Below are 17,963 nucleotides of genomic sequence, written 5' to 3'. Positions count from 1 at the left end.
GTTTTAAAGCCTCTGCCCTTTTTATATTGTATGTAGAAGCAAACTGTACGAACGCACCTAGAGCACAAGCTGGCATCACAAAAGCTAAACATCTTTGGCATGCCATGGGCCATGGACCCATAGAGCTTTCTCCTCTATTTGTGTGCCCCACCCCATCCCGCTCGCCTCAGGCTAATCCCCATTCCTGTCAAGAGAGTCAGTCCCCAGGAGAACCCAAGAGGGCTGGAGAAGGGTGAGGCCGGGCAGTTTCCTGGAGAGGACAAGCTGACAAGGTGCCAGAAGAAAGCTGTGGGCAGCAGTGCCCGAGGCTGAATGTCCAGGAGGCAGCTGGATTCACAGGCTAAAACCAGCTGCCCATCAACGTGTCCTCTGCATGTCCTAGCCTGAGTTCCAGGAGCCGCCCTGGGCTGAGCCCCTACTTGGCTCCGGCCTCATGGCTGCTAACTGTTCTGTGCTCAGAGTAAACAGCCCTGGCCCCTCCCAGCGAGGACCTGTCTCCAATCCCCAGGCTGGACAAGGGAAGTGGGGGAGATATTCGAAGCCTCTTTTCCCCGGGCCATCTGTGGGGACAGTGGCTGGACATACTTCTGTCATCAAGTCCTGCTCCTCTGTCATCCCCATGGCCACTGCTCTCCACCTCTTCCACCCTCCGGCAGCAAAGACCTCCTGGGGTTTACTGACCTCAGATTTGAATCAGGAGGGATGTTTGAAGATACTTCTTGCTGGGTAACCGTGCTTTGGCATTTACCAGCCTGCATGTTAAACCTCGATGTCTACTCATCAGTCTCCTTACTAACAGGAGACACCATCTCAGCCCATTTACAGATCTCTGGAGATGACAACTTGGCAGCTCAGAACAGAGAAGAGATTCATTCAAGGTCCCGCAGCTAGGAAGTGGGAGAGACGGGAATCAAACCAGACTCTGTCACCCGAAGGCCATTGTTGAGAGCTCCTTTAATTACTTTCTCTACAGCAACTGTGTGCCCTAGATGTGTCACAAAAACATACATTTATGATGGACGGGAAAAAAACAGACTTGGAGAGATGGAGACCTGGGATCAAACCTTGTCTCTGCAACTTCGCTTGGGACTTGGGGAGCTGGGAGGGCCTCCTGCACCGTTCATCTAGCACGCACTACTGGCGATGATAATATCCGTCTGTTCACATGTGTCTGGGACCATCCGTGGCATCATGAGACACTGAGCACAGTCAGAGTGAGTGAGCCTGCGTGTCTGCACGGGGAAGAGAGGGAGGGAGAAACACACGTCCTGACGGCTCCAGACCTTAGCAGCTGTTCCACCTTCTCTGGCCTCGGTGTCTCGTGGCCAGTGGGTTCACGTGTAAATACGCTTTCCTGTGGCTCCATCTGTGTGCCGTGTATCACTACACAACACCCCCACCAGGGATCCCTAAAGCAAGATCCGGGCTCTGACCTGCTGACCCTGAGTCCAGCCACTTCGTCTGCAGTCTCTCCCAGTGGGTCCTGCCCTCCTCTCTCCTACCACAGTGGGCATCACAGGGAGACCCCTGGGTCTCGGAATGGGATCCCGGGAGTCCTAGATCTAGCCCTTGGCCTCCTGCTGCCCTGCCCCCAGGGCCCAGAGGGAGGTGCGGAGGGGGAGGGGACAAGGGTCCGGGTGCGACCAGCTGCACCCGGCCAGGAAGCCGCTTAGGTTCCTGGTTCCCACTGGGGCCAGAGTGACACCTGATCCTGGGAGATTGTGAAATGACAGGAGGTGGCAGTCGGCCCGCCTGCCTTGTGTGCTGAGGCCTCTACCCGCAAGGGTTCAGCCCCGCCCCTACCCCACGCCCCCCAGGAACCCAGTTAAATCTTCCTGGCGGCGCCTCATTCCCGCACCCCGCCCTGGCGAGCACCATGCCTGCCTGCCGCCTCGGTGCGCTCCTCGCTGCCCTCCTCCTTGGCCTGCTCCTGAGCCTCCCCCGGTCACAGGTGAGTGGGGCGGGGAAAGGCTGGGTGCCCAGAGGGGCCGAACCAGGAGCGAAGGAACGGAGCCGGGCAGGAGCTTAGCCTCTCTGAGCAGTGAGGATTCCCCAGGGCGGAAGTGGGGAGTCCCCTGCAGACTAAAATGTGGGGATCCCTGGTGCTCTGAAGGAGGTAGCCCTTGAGCTTCAGATGTGTGGTCCAGTGTGCTGGAGGTGCGCAGAGACCACTGAAGACTGACCCTTATGCCTGGGATGGGGCGGGGGTGGGGGGGGGGCAGCGGGGGTGGGGAGGTTCTTTGCTGATCTTGGAGATGCAATGGCCAGTGGCGGGGACCCTCTGCCGGGATATTGGAAGCTCCTAGACGCTCAGTCGAGCTGGGGTCTCCTAAAAATTGAAGGCTCAGAGGCCAAGGGTTTGGTCCCTCCTGTCCTCCTAGGTATTGGAGGACCCCGTCCCTGGAAGTGGGGCTCTCTGAAGACTGTTAGGGGGGGGCCTAGGAACTGAGACTCAGAATTTCGTAGCGGGGTGGGGATCGAGATTGGGGGCCATCGGACAGGAGGTGGGCATCCTCTGAGAGCGGGCCCGGGTTCCCCACGACCCGTCCACCTCCCAGGCTCAATCGCAGTGAAGCCGGGTGAGTGTCCCGAGCTGGAGGGTGACGCGAACTGCACGAAGGCCTGCGTCTTGGATGAGGACTGTGATGACAACCTCAAGTGCTGCCAGGCTGGCTGCGCCACCGTCTGCCAGATGCCTAATGGTAACTTGGGGGACCCTCGAGGGCCGGGGCGTGGCAGCGGGGGTGCGGGAGAAGGGAGCGCCCCGTTCCGGGCACACCAGCGCTACCGACCCGGGGGTCCAGGACCAGGTCGAGGTGGCTGGAACCGGATCAGCCCGTGCTCTCCCTCCCGCGACCCCGGGGAGACCGAGGCGTCGCTGACATGCCGCCGAGGGGAAGTGAGGTCCCCCACTCCCAGCCGGATTCATCGCTCTGGTGCATGACGGACTTCCGGGACGCACCGCGGGGACGTGGTTCCGGACCATTGTTCCCTGAGATCTGGGCGCCAGGGTCGAAGCTTCCTCCTGGCGGGGGGTTTAGCCGCGGGGCAGCCCTGGGCTGTCCAATGGGCTGGGTCCGGAGGTCTTGGACTCGCTCCCGTGCCAGAACCCCTTTCCTGTGGCTTCCCCGGCCCTGGGGGAAGGCTTTGGGATGCCTACTTGCCCGCACTCCCCAAATTCCACTGTCCAGATGGAGGCTTTCCAGGTTTAGGAGAGCACTCCGCCCATCTTAAAGATGTGATACAAAAGAGAGAAAGGTTCTTGTCCAAGGTCACACTGCCATCCCTGGCTGGACAGGATTCATAACACAAGGGGTCCCTTTTTTGTCTGAGTGGCTTGAAGAAAGTCAGGACCCCATCCTGAGCAGCCCTCCCCCTTCCTCCTCTTAACACCCTCTCTTCTGCTCTGAAGACTGAGTGAGAGAGAGTGTGTGAAGCTTGCCCTTCATAGAAAGCACTTGCTGGAGCTCAAGACTGTCCAGCAGGTCCTAGGGACTCCTACCTGAGCAGGAAGGGGTCTTAAACAGCTTGGACTCTGAGCATCTTGTTTTTCAGAAGGAAAAACTGAGGACTAGAAGCCAGGATATGACCTGATCCCACTGTATTGGGATCGCTTGTCTTTACCCAGAGAAAAAGTCCCTGTGATGCTCCCTCCCTGTGATTTCTCTGAAGATGCCTGCAGGGCCAGGAAGGCCTGTAATCAGAGACCTCAGTCAGAGCAGGTGGTGGGAGCCGGAGGGAGGAACAGCCTGTCAAGGGGGCTTGTGGATCTGGGGATCTCTACTGCTACTGCTACTGCTAAGTCACTTCAGTCGTGTCTGACTCTGTGCCACCCCATAGACGGCAGCCCACCAGGCTCCCCCGTCCCTGGGATTCTCCAGGCAAGAACACTGGAGTGGGTTGCCATTTCCTTCTCCAATGCATGAAAGTGAAAAGTGAAAGTGAAGTCACTCAGTCATATCCAACTCTTAGCGACCCCATGGACTGCAGCCTACCAGGCTCCTCCACCCATGGGATTTTCCAGGCAAGAGTACTCTAACCTGGACCAAAGTGAGGAAAACCAGGAGAGGAGGACATTGGGAGAGAAAGACACAGATGAGAGGAGAGTGGGGAGAAAAGAGGAGTTTCTGCTTGAGGGAGTCTCTGCTGCTCCCTGGTCTCGGATAGACTGAGGCAGGAAGAGGGGCAGGGACAGAGGGTCTCGTGGATTAGAATCCTCGTTGTACCATCTGCAGGTTTGTGTCCTGAGCAAGTGGCTTCACTTCTCTGAACCTCTGCTTTCTCCTTGACACAATGGGATGAGAATCTCAGATGTTGTAGGACTGACTTGAGGCTAAAAGAAATGGTACATGTGAGATGTCTCAGGAGAGAGTAGATCCTCCACTCACAGTGGCTTGTTTGGTGAGTTACTGGCTATTGATGCCCTTCTGTCCTGGGGCAGCTCGGTATTGAGAGCTCCTGCCCTTCTCCAGGGAAAGGGTGTCTGTGCAGGAAGGCAGCCCCCGTGTCCTCTCAGCTCATCACCCAGCTCTGTGCGTGCTTGACGTTTGGCTGGACTTGCTCCTTGGGCTTCTGGGCACTGAGCCCAGCTCCCTCCTCCTTGAGCCTGGAGTGGAGCACAGGGTGTGTGTGTGTGTGTCTGTGGACATTGAAAGGCTGGCTCAGGTCTTGGTTTTACTTCTCATCAGCAGTGTTTTGTTGGGTGATGCCTTCACCTCTCTGGGTTTCATTCTCCTCTGCTGTAATAAGAATACAGTAGACATATCCCCTACAGAAGATAGGTTTGATGTGAAAACTAAAGGACAAAATGGATTTGCACTAAGGACTTGTTAATTGGCACATCTCTGTGGTTTTGTGTGTGTGTGTGTGTGTGTGTATGCACTGGTGGAAGAATGCTTCTCTGGGTGTTAGAGTGAGAGTGTAGAGGGGACCTTGGTTCCACCTGGTTGTAACTAGGAGTGAGTATATGGGAGTGAAGGCCTGTGGGTGCATCACCCTGACGTGGGCTCTATGGTTTACTGCTTACAAAGCAACAGAATGCATGGTGCACAGACCTGAAGCCAGTTTCCTGGGTTCAAATCCTGTTTCTACCCTGTTTGACTTAAAGCAAATTATTTAACTTCTTCACTCAATTTCCTCATCTGCAACATGAGAAAATAGTTACAGCTTCTTGTCCCAGGTTCTAGGCTTATCCCGAGGATTAGATGAGTTAATAAATGTCGCAAGCTTCGGATAATGCCTGCTACTTAGAAGGAACTAAGTGTTAACAGCTGCCTTTACTCATCATCATTATTATTGCTACAAAGGACGTTGACTTCTCAGGGAGAAGTCTGTTGCCTCCATTGCTTCCATAACAACCTTGTGGTGTGGTCAACGCTGATCTCATCTGACACCTGAAGACACAGGGCTCTGGGGGATTTCTCTCCTGAGGCCACAGTTAGGAGAAGGCAGAGCTGGGACTCAAACTGGAGTGCAGTGATCTCAAAACCCCTGGGAGGAGAGAACAGGAGGAAGAGAGTTTGCAGACGACCTTCCAAGCCCCCTGAGATTCGCTCAGGCAAGCAGCTGTCTTCTTTGTGAATCCAGGTGGGCAGACATGCTGTGGAGACGTGTGCAGCCGCCTGCCTCGGCTCTGCTCACCACCTCTTACTCCTTTTTTTACCCAGACAAGCCGGGCTCATGCCCTAATGTGGATATCGCCTTCCCCCAGCTCGGCCTCTGCCGGGACCAGTGCCAGGTGGACAGCCAGTGTCCTGACGCGTTGAAATGCTGCATCAATGGTTGCGGGAGGGTGTCCTGTGTCACCCCTGTCTTCTGAGGTAGGTGCCCTGTGCTGGGGGGAGGGATACATTGATACCCAGATATGACAACCTCTGCAGGAGGCTGAAAAGGAGCCCCTGAGCTAACACAGTGCTATTCGCTTATCCATCCTTTGATTTGTTCTCATCTGCTCAACAGATAGTCACTGAGCATCTATCACAGGCGGTTCACTGCTCTAGGTGCTGGGATGCTCCATGAGTAAACAAACCCAACAAAAATTTCTCTCTGATGGGTTTTATATACTGTGCATTCATGCGTCCTAAGTCGTTTCAGTCATGTCCGACTCTGCGACTCTATGGACCTGAGCCCACCAGGCTCCTCTGTCCATGGGATTCTCCAGACACACATACTGGAGTGGGTAGCTGTGCCCTCCTCCAGAGGATCTTCCCAACCCAGGGATTGAACCTGCATCTCTTATGTCTCCTGTGATGGCAGGGGAGTTCTTTACCACTAATGCCACCTGTAGATGCTAGTGAATGTAAATCAAATAAAAAAGCAAGTATACCCTGTAAAAAGGCTTCCCTGGTTGCTCAGTTGGTATAGAACCTGCAGGAGACCGGGGTTCAATCCCTGGTTGGGAAGATCCTCTTGAGAAGGAAATGGCAAACCACTCAAGTATACTTGCCTGGAAAAATCCCATGGACAGAGGAGCCTGGTGGTTTGCAGTTCATGGGGTCGCAAAGAGTCGGGCACAACTAAGCGACTAACACCTTCATTCAACACCTTCATTCCCTGTAAAATGTTAGCAGGAAATAAGTGACCTGGAGAAAAAGAAAACAGAAGGAGAATTCGGAGTAGGGATGGGGAGCAGCAGGGAGTTGTGTTGCAGTTTTATCACAGGACCTTCCAAAAGGCAGCATTTGAACAAACTTGTTGGAGATGATGGAGGGAACTGGGAGCTTTCAGAGAGCCTGTTATGACCAGTGGGGCAGCAGATATAAAGCAGTAGAACCCCTGGTGTGTTTCAGGAAAAGCCTGAAGTCTGGAGCCTATGATCAAAAAGAGGGCAATAGAGGAGAGGGTCAGAGAGGCATTTTATTTATTTATGGCTGCACTGGGTCTTCACTGCTCTGCACAGGCTTTCTCTGGTTGCAGCAAGCTGGGGCTACTCTGCATTGCACGGGTTTCTCGTTGTGGCAGCTTCCGTTGCTGCAGAGCCCAGGCTCTAGGCAAGCGGGCTTCCGTAACTGCAGCACGCAGGCTCAGTAGGTGTAGCACATGGTCTTAGTTGCTCTGCAGCATGTGGGATCTTCCTGGACCAGGGATCGGACCCAGGTCCCCTGTATTGGCAGGCAGATTCTTAACCACTGGACCACCAGGCAAGTCCAGGACTTTGGTCTTGACCCATAGATGTTGGGCCCTTGGAAATGGACATGCTCTTGAATTTAAAAGGATTGCTCCGGCTGCTGTGTGGAGACCCTAGAGGCAGCAGTAGCAGAAGCAGGGAGACCAGCTAGGAGGCTCCTGCAAGAGGCCAGGTGGGAGGTGATGGACCAGGTGACCTAAGAGGCTGGGTTTGCGACATACATGAAGGTGGATGGGACAATATTTGCTGATTGTTTGGGCTGTGAGATTTACTCCTTTTCCCCTTCACTTGTGCACTTACTCTGTGGCCAACAGGGCTACATTCACCTGCTTTGAGTGGTTCTCATGCCTAAAGACAAGATCGTGGAGCCTCTTTTTCCCCACAGATAATTAAAAATAAAACAATGTTAAGTCTTAAAGCAAGCATAAGAAAGTAAAGAGAGGGACTTCCCTGGTGGTCCCATGGCTAAGAGTCTGAGCTCCCAACGCAGGAGGCCTGGGTTTGATCCTGGTCAATGAAATAGATCCCACACGCTGCAACTCAGACCCAGTGCAGCCAAATGAATAAATACGTAAAGATTTAAAAAAAAAAAAAAAAAGAAAGAGAAAACCCAAAGCACATGCATCTTCAGCCCATTGAGGGATCCAGCACTGTGCCATGTGTGGGGACAGAAGGTGACGGCTGCCCTTCCTCACTGAGTTTGCAGCCAGGTGGCCGAGGCAGACAGTTGGACAGACACTCCCAATGCCTATAATCAGTGCGGCAGTGGAGGGCAGGGCTGGGTGTGGTAAGAACACAGGAGGAAATCTCACCCAGGTGACGGTGGGGGAAGGAGGGAGCAGGGTTCTGAGCCAGTCCTGAAGGATGAGTGAAAGGTCAGTAGTCTGGTAAAGTACAGTGGTAGGGAAGCTGTTCCGGATGGAGGGAATGGGACCAAGCAAGCCCCTGGAAGGACCCCCTGGTTGTAATTTAATTGCTAATCGTGCACTGCTGTTGATAAGCTCTCAGTCAACAGACTGGCAGGTCAGTGATGTAACCTATTGCCCAGATGTGACGACTGAGACCCAGACAGAGGGGAGGACATGCCCAAGGACTCATGGTTGCTAATTCAGTGCCTGAAAGGGAAGCACGGTCTCGCCAGGGCCCCGAGCTCTCCAGTGATGCCAGCTGCCTCTTGCCTCCATGTGTGCCAACAGCATGGGCTGGCATTGCAGTCAGGAAGACCTAGGTTCAGATTTCAGCTCTGACAATTAACTAGCCTTTTTCACCTCCCTGAACTGCAAATATTTTGCTTATAAAATGGGATAAATAAGATCTTTTTGATCAGTTAGCTTAGCTTAACCGAAGGAATGGGGGCATAGTGCAACTTCCTAGTGGTGGAAGGATTCTTAGGGAGATAAATGACAGTGACCCCTCATGAATGATCACAGTGGTCAGTGGGGACCATGGTATACCCAGGTGTTTCCTGGGATGGTCGGAGCAAAAGAAGTGAGTCTAGGACCTTCAGAAAAATGCCTGCAGAGCCCCAGGGCCTCGAGAAAGTGAGGCTTTGCTGGGGGGCGGGGGGTAGGAAGAGGGGGGGGAGCTGTGATGGAGTGGGAGGAGCTTTGGATCAGAATTTAAGCTGCAAGCACTCTTGTCTAGTGTCCCGGGTATTGTTGTTGATGGTATTATTATGATTTTCTTCCTCCAGCTCCAGCCTGTGGACTGAGGGAGCAGCAGTGTCTGCCCGGCCCTGTCTCGCTCCAGCTCAGCTGCCCTCCTCCCTTTCTGGCCTCTTCCCTCCCTCCTGAGCTGACCACAGCTGCTTTTTTTCCCAACCAATAAAGTGACTGCTTCCAGCACTGGTGGGCCTGTGGCCTCTGTTCTTATAATTCAGGCACATTCCATTCCTGCCTGCAACCTTGGGCTGGGGAGGTGGGAGTGGGCGTGGCCACCAGATCATCCAGGCAGAGTCCGAGAAGAGATGAGCTGTGACACGGTGACACAGTGAAGGTAACTCAGGGCTCTGTGTGCCGAGGCCCTTCCCCAGTTAATCGTCCCACCAGCCCTGTGCAGTTGCAGGTTATTCTCCCAGGGTGATGGAGAAGAGAACTGGGGCTCAGAGAGATGCTGGAATCCTTCCAGAGCTGCTGGGAGTTCTGACAACAGCAGCAGGTACTGTGTGCCTGACACAGGGCTGGGAGATTCACTTGTAAGATCTCCTGAATCCCCCCAATAGCCCTCAGATTGTGATAAGGTCTTCCTTGGTGGCTCAATGGTAAAGAATCTTGCTGCAATGCAGGAGACCTGCGTTAGATCCCTCATCTGGGAAGATCCCACATGCCATGGAGCAACTAAGCTCCTGGGTCTCAACTATTGAGCTGGTGTTACAGACGGGTCTCAGCCAAGTTACTTGCTTGAGGCCACACAGAAAGAAGGTAACAAAGTCAGGGTGCTTTGTTGTAGGTTTTGGTTTTTGTTTTAATCAAGCTGTTATTTTGTAGAAATAACACTTACATGGATCACAATTCAAAAGGTAAAAAACAGGATATACAATGTATGTACCACATCTTCTTTAAAATAAATAGCCAGGCTTCCCTGGTGGCAAAGAATCTGCCTGCCAGTGCAGGAGACCAGGGTTGGATTCCACATGCCTCAGAGCAAATAACATAGCCCAACTATGGCCTAGATGGCTGGGATGGGAGGAGAGGGAGGTGATATATAAAAAGATATAAACATAAGTAGAGCTGATTTACTCCGTTGTACAGGAGAAACGAACTCAACATTCTAAAAGCAATTATGCTCCAAAAAAAGAACAGAATACACAATGAAACATCGTTCACCCTTGACACTTTTCCTCCACCCCCAGCCACTTTGTTGTATTTTTCTTTGAGAATTCCTTTTTGAAAAAAATCTTTATTTGTTACAGTATTGCTTCTGTTTTATGATTTGGTTTTCTGGCATCAACATGTGGGATCTTCGTTCCCCAACCAGGGACAGAACCCACACCTTCTGCATTGGAAAGCAAAATCTTAGCCAGCGGAACAGCAGATAAGTCCCTGCTCTGTGTTTTCTGTGGAGACTGTGAATGCTATCAGTTTCTTGTATCTTCTTTCCAAGCTACAGCTCAAGCTCACTCCCTCTATCCCGTACCCTTCTCTTTGTTCCCTCCTCTCTATTCCTTCTTTCTATATGTATTTATTTATTCTCTCCATCTCCTGGCTCCCAGGGCCAGAATCTTGGTAAACTGCCACCCTTCCAGAGTGCAGGGCAGGGGCTCTTCTTGCACTGACCTCCCATCTCCAACAACAGGCTGCCTTGCTGCTGTCTCTAAACCCCACCTCCAGTCTAGAGGCTCTGTACAGTAAAACTGATGCAAAAACAAATGTCTGCTCTTCAGTAAAGTGCAGCTTGGGGTTGGTGGGATAATAGCTATATTTGAGGGAGCCAGAGCTTAAAAGTGAAGTTCTGAAGCCAGACCACAGCCCTGCCTGAGGAACAGCGTAAGCAGAGGTATTGCTCATGTGGGGAATACTTTTTGAGCTCTTACTATATGTTCTGTTCTAGGTGGGGCGGATTTGAGATCAAGGAGGTGTGTGGTGTATGCATGTGTGCATGTATGTGTGTAGGGGGGAAGAACAGTCAATAAATGAATGAAACAAGGCATATATAACATGTTAGGTGGTGGCAAGATGTTAGCAAACTATAAAGATGAGTAAGATGACTAGTGGGTCCAGGGGATGGGGGAGAGAAGGGGGCAGTTGCTTTGCAGAGCGTATTCAGGGAAGGTCTTTCCTAAGATGTCATTCAAGCCATGGGCTGAGTGAAGGACAGGAGCCATGTGAAATCCATGGAAAGAGCTGTCCAGACCGAGGACATTTCTAGTGCTGAGAACCTGAGGTCAGAGTGTGCTCTGGGTGCTTGAGGATCATGGCTGGAGTGGTGAGGGGTCAGGAGTACCAGGGGAGATAGTCAGAGAGGTTTGTGGGCACAGATTACAGAGGGCCCTGTGGTCACTACAAGGACTTTGCCTCTTATTCTGAGGAATTTAGGAGCCCTGCTGGGGGTTTGAGCAGAAGGACGACTTCATCTTACATTTGAAAAAGATCCTTCTGGCTAGACTGTGGGACTTTCCTGGTGGTCCAGTGGTTAAGAATCCTCCTGCCATGCAAGGGACACATGTTCCATCCCTAGTCTGGGAAGATTGCACCTGTCATGGAGCAAGTGAGCCCACATGCCACAACTACAGAGCCCCCACGCTAGAGTCCAGGAACCTTGAAGAAAAGCCCCCTTCAATGAGAGGCCCAGCACAGCCAAAATTAAATTTAAGAATCGACTCTGGGGCGATGTGGAAGCAGAGAGAGCAGTTAGGCGACCCAACAGGACATGGAAGAAATGACTATTTTTTTTGCCTCTTCATCTACTAATATGTATGAGACCTCCAAACTGTCAGCCCTAATGCCTGGGAGCTAGGGCTGTACCAGCCACGGTGGCTCCTATGACTCCTGTGTGGTTCCGTGTGTCCTGTCTGTTGGAGCTTTGGGAAATTAGGTCACGAAATAATCACGTTGCAAACACAACAAATATTCCCCTTCCTGCCCCATGACCACGTTTACCCCGTTGATCAAAAGTGAGGGGGTGAGGAAAACAAAAATAGACAGCTGAGGACATTGTTAGTCTTCCATTCACAGCTGCAATCTGGTGGGTATCTGGTTTCTTTAGCTATTAAAGATGGTACTTGGGGGGAGCTGCAGTGCCCCCTTCAGTCACAGAAAAGCATAGCATTTGAAGGTCCTGCCTTCTGGACCTAGAGGTCTCTGTATCCCCTACAGATGGGATATCAACCGCCCAGAAGCCCAGCGCCCAGCCAAACCAAGCCTACTGGGGTGAGCTTATTATATAAAAGATGGAACCCCCTAGAGCTACTGTATCACCCCCCTCATCATTTGCAAGCTTCACATCTTGAACAGCCCTCTGGAGATTTTTCACCAGATGAACGATCCAAACAAAGCCTGTGGTTTATTATGGGCTACGATTAGGTTTAGGGTTATGGTAAGAATCTTGGCACCACCAGGGGAACAGACTATGGAAGGCAGCTGCCCTTTTCAGTCAGTCTGAAAACAACAACCCCTCACTGATGGAAGGCTGGTTCACTCTGCAGGCCGAGCTCCAAGTGGCCTGGATGGTGCCCACAGGACCCTCCTTTAACCAACCTCCAGGTAGCAATATACACAGACATGCTGGGTTGAATTTTCTACATTGGTTCACTCATGATCTCTGTTGGTGGGTTGGAGACTCTAGTTTGAAATAGATAAACCTCTCAACATATTAATGTACAAGTTAGGCATGTTCATGCTTATCTCAGGGTTAGTTCTCCATTGGTCTCGTCTGGTTCAGCTGTGGTATACTTGTAAGGTCACCTTGTTATTTCTACGCTGCTTTTTGTTTGTTTGTTTTGGCCATGCCATGCATTCCCAGACCAGGGGTTGAACCCAGGCCCTCAGCAGTGAAAGCTCAGAATCCTAACCCGTGGACCACCAGGGAATTCTCTAATCTCTTGATCTTATGTATTACGGCTTTATTCTCTAGTTTGGGTTTATTGCTTGAGACAACTAGCACCCAGACATCACATTCTGCATTTCCTTTCCACTTTTATCCTAGTTCAGAGGATAAAAGTCATCCCTAGTGGGTTTCTGTCATTTCTCTGGAGGTCCTTTGATAGTGGGTGGAGGCTTTCACGCTTGAGGTTTTTTCATGATTTTTTCTGGGCTCCCTCCTCACAGCTCTTGATTCTATTGTCTGCAGTTTGAAAAGAGTTTGAAAAATGAGAATTCCCAGCTATGGGTTGCCTCTTCTTTGATCAGCGTTGCTTCTCCCTCCCTCCTTCATTTCCTTCCTTCTTTCCTTTCTTCCATAATTCAAAGATGACAAGAATCGTAGGACTGACTGCGAGCTTAAAACTTTACCTCTGAAAAATAAATCCCAGGCCCCTCCTTTCCTCCACAGTGTAATTTTTACAAAACGAATCAATAGGTACTTGTAGAGTATTTACTCTGTACACACGTCACCTCTCTTGGCTGGGTGCAGAAATGTGTAACGCAACATCCCAGCTTTCAAGAGCCCACAAAATATAAACATCAGAAGGTAGAAGCAGGCAGGCCCAGAATATCCTTGTATAGTCCGTATGGAGAGGTCAGGGAATTTTATGGGATGGAGAGGTAAGCAAGGACTGGGTTGCTCACACAGTAGAGCTCAACTTTAATGAAAGCGAACAGGTTAAGAATATGGGTTCCAGGGACTTCGCTGGTGGTCCCGTGGTTAAGACTCCATGCTTCCAATGCAGGGGGTGCAGGTTCAATCCCTGGTTGAGGAACTACGATCTGACATGCTGCATGGTTGTAAAAAAAAAAAAAAAAAAAAAAAAAGAATATGGGCCCTAGAGTCCCACTTCAATTCAAACACCAGCTTTACTCCTTGTCAGTTTGCTGTTTGGATCAAGTCATTTATATTTCTGACTTTCAGCTTCCTTATTTGTAAGATATAGATATTAATAGAATCTTCCTCTTTGGGCTGTTGGGAATATTAAAGGAGAGCGTATATGTAAAGCACTTAACTTGGTTCCTGGCATATCATAAGTGTTTCATAAGTGGCAATTATGAAAATTTTAATAGACGGTATTATGTATTGAAAGCTTTTAAAATGCATGTTCTCTGACCCAGAGGGTCCCCTTCTTATAATCTATCCTAACTAAATAGTCAGAAATGCTCACAGTGATTTATTATCCTTGCGAAGTGAAGTGTAGCATTACTTAATTTTCTTAATATTTATTTATGTATTTGGCTGCATCGGATCTTCGTTGCATCATGCAGAATCTTTCATGGCGGTGCGTGGACTCTCTGGCTGTGGCACGTGCTCTCAGTTGCTCGGAGACGTGTGGTCTTAGTTTCCTGACCAGTGAATTCTTAACCACTGGACCACCAGCGAAGTCCATACAGCATTACTTACTATATTGAGAAATTGTAAACTCTCTTAATATTTAATCAAAGAAGTTTGCTTAAATAAATTATCATCCAGCCATACCAAGAAAGCTCTACCCCTTTGAATGGTTCTGCTGAAGAATATTTAACGATATAGGAAAATTTTCACCTGATATTGTTAACTGATAAAAGCAGGTTATAAATCTGTATTAATGTATGCTCCTGAATTGTTCTCTTTCATTCTTCCCAGGAAGTTTTTTTAAGGCTTGTGGAGCTTGTTCATTTGAAAGATTTTCCTCCAGCATATGTGGATTAAGAAATTTAGCAAGATCTCAACACTGCACCAAGAGTGCTGTTTCCAGTGCCTCTGTAGCTCATCTGGCACTCACTGGTCTTCTGGTAGTTTCTTCTTTTTGACAGTTTCTGTGTATCTTTTCATCTAAACAACTTTTAAATCACAACAGTTCTCATCACCCAGACTTGGTGATATAAGGCCTCTTGGATATTTGTACTCATAGGAACCAGGCACTGGGAGTCTTCAACTTTTCACCTGTGAACAAATATCAGAGAAGAACGAGGGAGAGGAAGAAGACTCAAGAACTGAGTCTTTTTTAATTTTATTTTATTATACATTTATTTTTGGCCACATGGATTGCGGGATCTTAGTTCCTGAGCCAGGGATGGCACCTGTGTCCCCTACAGTGGAAGCGTGAAGTCCTAATCTCTGGACCACCAGAAAATTCCCAAGAACTGAGTCTTTAAGCCGTCACTGCTGTGTGGAAAGAAGGTTCTCCGGTGTTCTTGCCTGGAGAATCCCAGGGACAGGGGAGCCTGGTGGGCTTCCGTCTATGGGGTCGCACAGAGTTGGACACGACTGAAGCGACTTAGCAGCAGCTGTGTGACTCTGGCCAAGCTCCTCCTCCTCGTGGCAGTCAGACTGCTCAGGTGGTCCAGTGATCCTCACTTCCTAGGATTCACGCTCTTGTGTAATCACTGCCTTGATGTGGGCAGGACTTAGTGACCTGTTTCTAAGGAGCAGTGCAGTGTCACTTCCGAGATTAAGTTACAAACAACTGCAACTTCTATCTTGCCAGCACTTGTTCTGGTTTTTCCCACTGCTTGCTCTGATGAAGCCCATTGTCATGTTTGTGAGCTGGCCCCTGGAGAGGCCCAATTGTCAAGGGCTGAAGGTGGCCCCTGGCCAACAGCCTTTGAAGAACTGAGTCCTTCCAATGGCCAGGTGAGTGAGCTTGGAAGTGGATCCTTCCCCAGTTGAACTTCAGATGGCAGAGCAGCCTCAGTCAGTCATTGACACCTAGACTGCATGCTTGTAAAAAAAACTTAAGCTCAGGAGACAGTATTTCAAGTAACCCTGAGAGAACTGCTCCGAGGAGGAGGGGGATGAGTCAGGTTATATAGAAGTTTGCAGCAAAGGGCAGGTAGTCTGAACATCAAAAGTACTTTTGTGAAGTAAAGAAAATCAGATATCCCAAGTTAAAGAATTCAGCACAACTGTATGTATGGGAAGATGCAAGAGTCTGAACTCACAGAATCATTCATTCATTTGCATCTCAGCTATGTGGGACCAGCATCATGTATTTTTTACATCTTGAATTCCTCAGGGTTTACCGTAGGAAGTGGCTACAGCCTAATGGCTGCTGAATTGCAAGTGTTCCTCTCCTTCTTGGGTGCCCTTAGGGCTCAGGATTTCGCATCTGGAGGGCTGGGATTGCTGAGGATTGTGACAACCTTGTTTACTGATATGGCAGAAAATTTTCCATTCTCAGTCGTTGTGGTGCATGCCTTGTTCCCAGGCATACGGAATCTTCCCCAAACAGGGATGGAACCTATGTCTCCTGCATTGGCAGGTGGATTCTTATCCACTGTTCCAGGAAGTCCTCAGTGAGTTTCCTTAAGATGATTATTTTGCAATCTTTGACAGGCAGGTTGTAGATCTGTGTTTCTTGGGAGCCAGTTACCAGAGCTTTACTAGTTCTTTTGGTTGTGCCATGTTTGATTCTTCATGATTAGTGTGGCCTTGACATGGTATCTCTGCCTTTGAAGGAACAAACACCTCTTCCAGTCTTGACATACTGGTTTTGGCATGTGAGAACTTTCAGTCAGCTCCCCAGGCTGCCAGGATTACCACTAGAATCAGAGTTGTGCTGGATTAGAACTGGTTTTGAGACTGTCACTGGGTCGTCTGCGGTGGGTTTGTGATTTGCATGTTTGATTTCAGAGGCTCAGGTAGGCATGGATTCTGCCCAGTCCTTGGGTGGATGAGACTATCTAGAACCTGGTTCTGTAGGGAGGTTCTGGGAGAGGGGTCTGCTTTAGGGTCCAAGGTCAGGCCCTCATTCAGCGAGCCTATTACCAGGTACAAGGTAGGTGTGGCTCCCACCAGGTCCCTGGGAGCGCTGCTGCGTAGTCACCGGATGAGTCCCTGGGTGGGTGACACTGGTCCTGGACCATGGCTGCCAGGGACTGAAATGGAGCAGCAGGACTTTGTCTAGTTCAACAGCCAAGATTGAAGGTTCTATTCCTGGTTCCAGAGGCACAGTGTTGCCTGCTGGGTCTTTGGCTGGGCTGGACTATTCCCTGACTGTGACTGGAAGGACCGGAGCCAATTCTAGGGCCCTTTCTGTATCTCCCAAGGTACAGATGTGGCTCCTGCCAAGTCTCTGTTCTGGCAAGACTGCTCACAGTCTGTGGCTGGAAAAGGCTGGAACCCAGCCTAGGGCCTTTCAGGATCTCCAGAGTCGCAGATGGGAGTGTCTTCTCTTGGGTCCCTGAGCCAGTGGGCCGGTCTGCAGACCATGCACAGGACAAGACAGATCCTATTTTAGGGCCCTTTCAGAATCTACACCCTGAGTAAGTTTGGTGGGTTTTCCTCCAGGGGCTTCTAGGCAGGGGCTGTAGGCAGTTCACAGGCTAGTTCAGGGCTCACTAGTTCTCTATGCCTATTATCTGATGCGTGGGGGAGGTTGACTCTGCCTGGGTCCCTCGGCATATGGTGCTGGTGACAGGACCAAGCTAAATGGGACTGTAACCAAGTCCTCGTGGATATGGAGCTGTTTCTGGGTCCTAGTTGGAACTGTGATAGCTGTTTCAGCCACCTGGCTGTGGGCCTGCCTTCTCAAGTGGTTCTCCCAGGTCTAGGGCTGCCCTGGGCTTCACAGTCTCCTTCCAGGATCTAAAAGCTTCCACAAAGGCATTTTTGTCTATGGATGGATGCCAAATAATTATTCAGAAGGAATATGAGAGGGGGACCTCTTGTTCAGCCATCTTTCTGGTGTCACTCAGGATGTTACTTTTCAAAGGTATTAAAAATCATTCTTAATGTTTAACCTTGTGTTATTTTGCAATAATGGAAAATTGGAAGCACACATTTAACCACAGATGATTAGCTAAGTAAATTACAGTGCTTTGTAGGTTAGAATATTATGTAGCCATTAACAGTGATACTGAAGAATATTCACTGGTCTGAAAAAATATTTAAATGTTTATAGTAAAATGCTACATAAAAATCCCGGTAGAAAATACTACGTAATTCATGCACAGAGAGAGAGAGAAATGGGGAGGAGAGAAAGAGAGAAAGTAAAGGCATACACAGAGGAATGTTATTTTAAGATGATAATTGAATGTTGTCCCTGTGCATAAAATTTAATTTAATTTAATCTTTACCCCAAAAATATACTTCCTGTGTATGCCCCAAGTTTTCAAATTCACTTTCCATCCCCCAAAACCTTTATCCTCCAAATCACTAAGCAATAACTAATACTACGTGTGTGTGTGTGTGTGTGTGCGTGTGTATTAGTTGCTCAGTCATGTCCGACTCTTTGCAACCCCATGGACCATAGCCCACCAGGCTCCTCTGT

The 17,963-nt window shown here is 49.9% G+C and overlaps 1 protein-coding gene across 1 annotated transcript; it reads left to right on the top strand.

The window, feature by feature from the left end:
* The first annotated feature begins 1,783 nt into the window (after nt 1-1,783).
* Nucleotides 1,784-8,970, top strand: WFDC2 (WAP four-disulfide core domain 2). Its single transcript, XM_070382063.1, has 4 exons — nt 1,784-1,970; nt 2,571-2,702; nt 5,667-5,819; nt 8,820-8,970. The coding sequence occupies exons 1-3, from the start codon at nt 1,877-1,879 to the stop codon at nt 5,816-5,818; spliced, it is 378 nt and encodes a 125-aa protein (XP_070238164.1). The 5' UTR covers nt 1,784-1,876; the 3' UTR covers nt 5,819; nt 8,820-8,970.
* The last annotated feature ends 8,993 nt before the right edge of the window (nt 8,971-17,963 follow it).

Source organism: Bos mutus, chromosome 13 (assembly GCF_027580195.1).
Source record: "Bos mutus isolate GX-2022 chromosome 13, NWIPB_WYAK_1.1, whole genome shotgun sequence".
Lineage (NCBI taxonomy): Eukaryota > Metazoa > Chordata > Mammalia > Artiodactyla > Bovidae > Bos > Bos mutus.
This window is presented reverse-complemented; position numbering and strand designations above follow the sequence as displayed.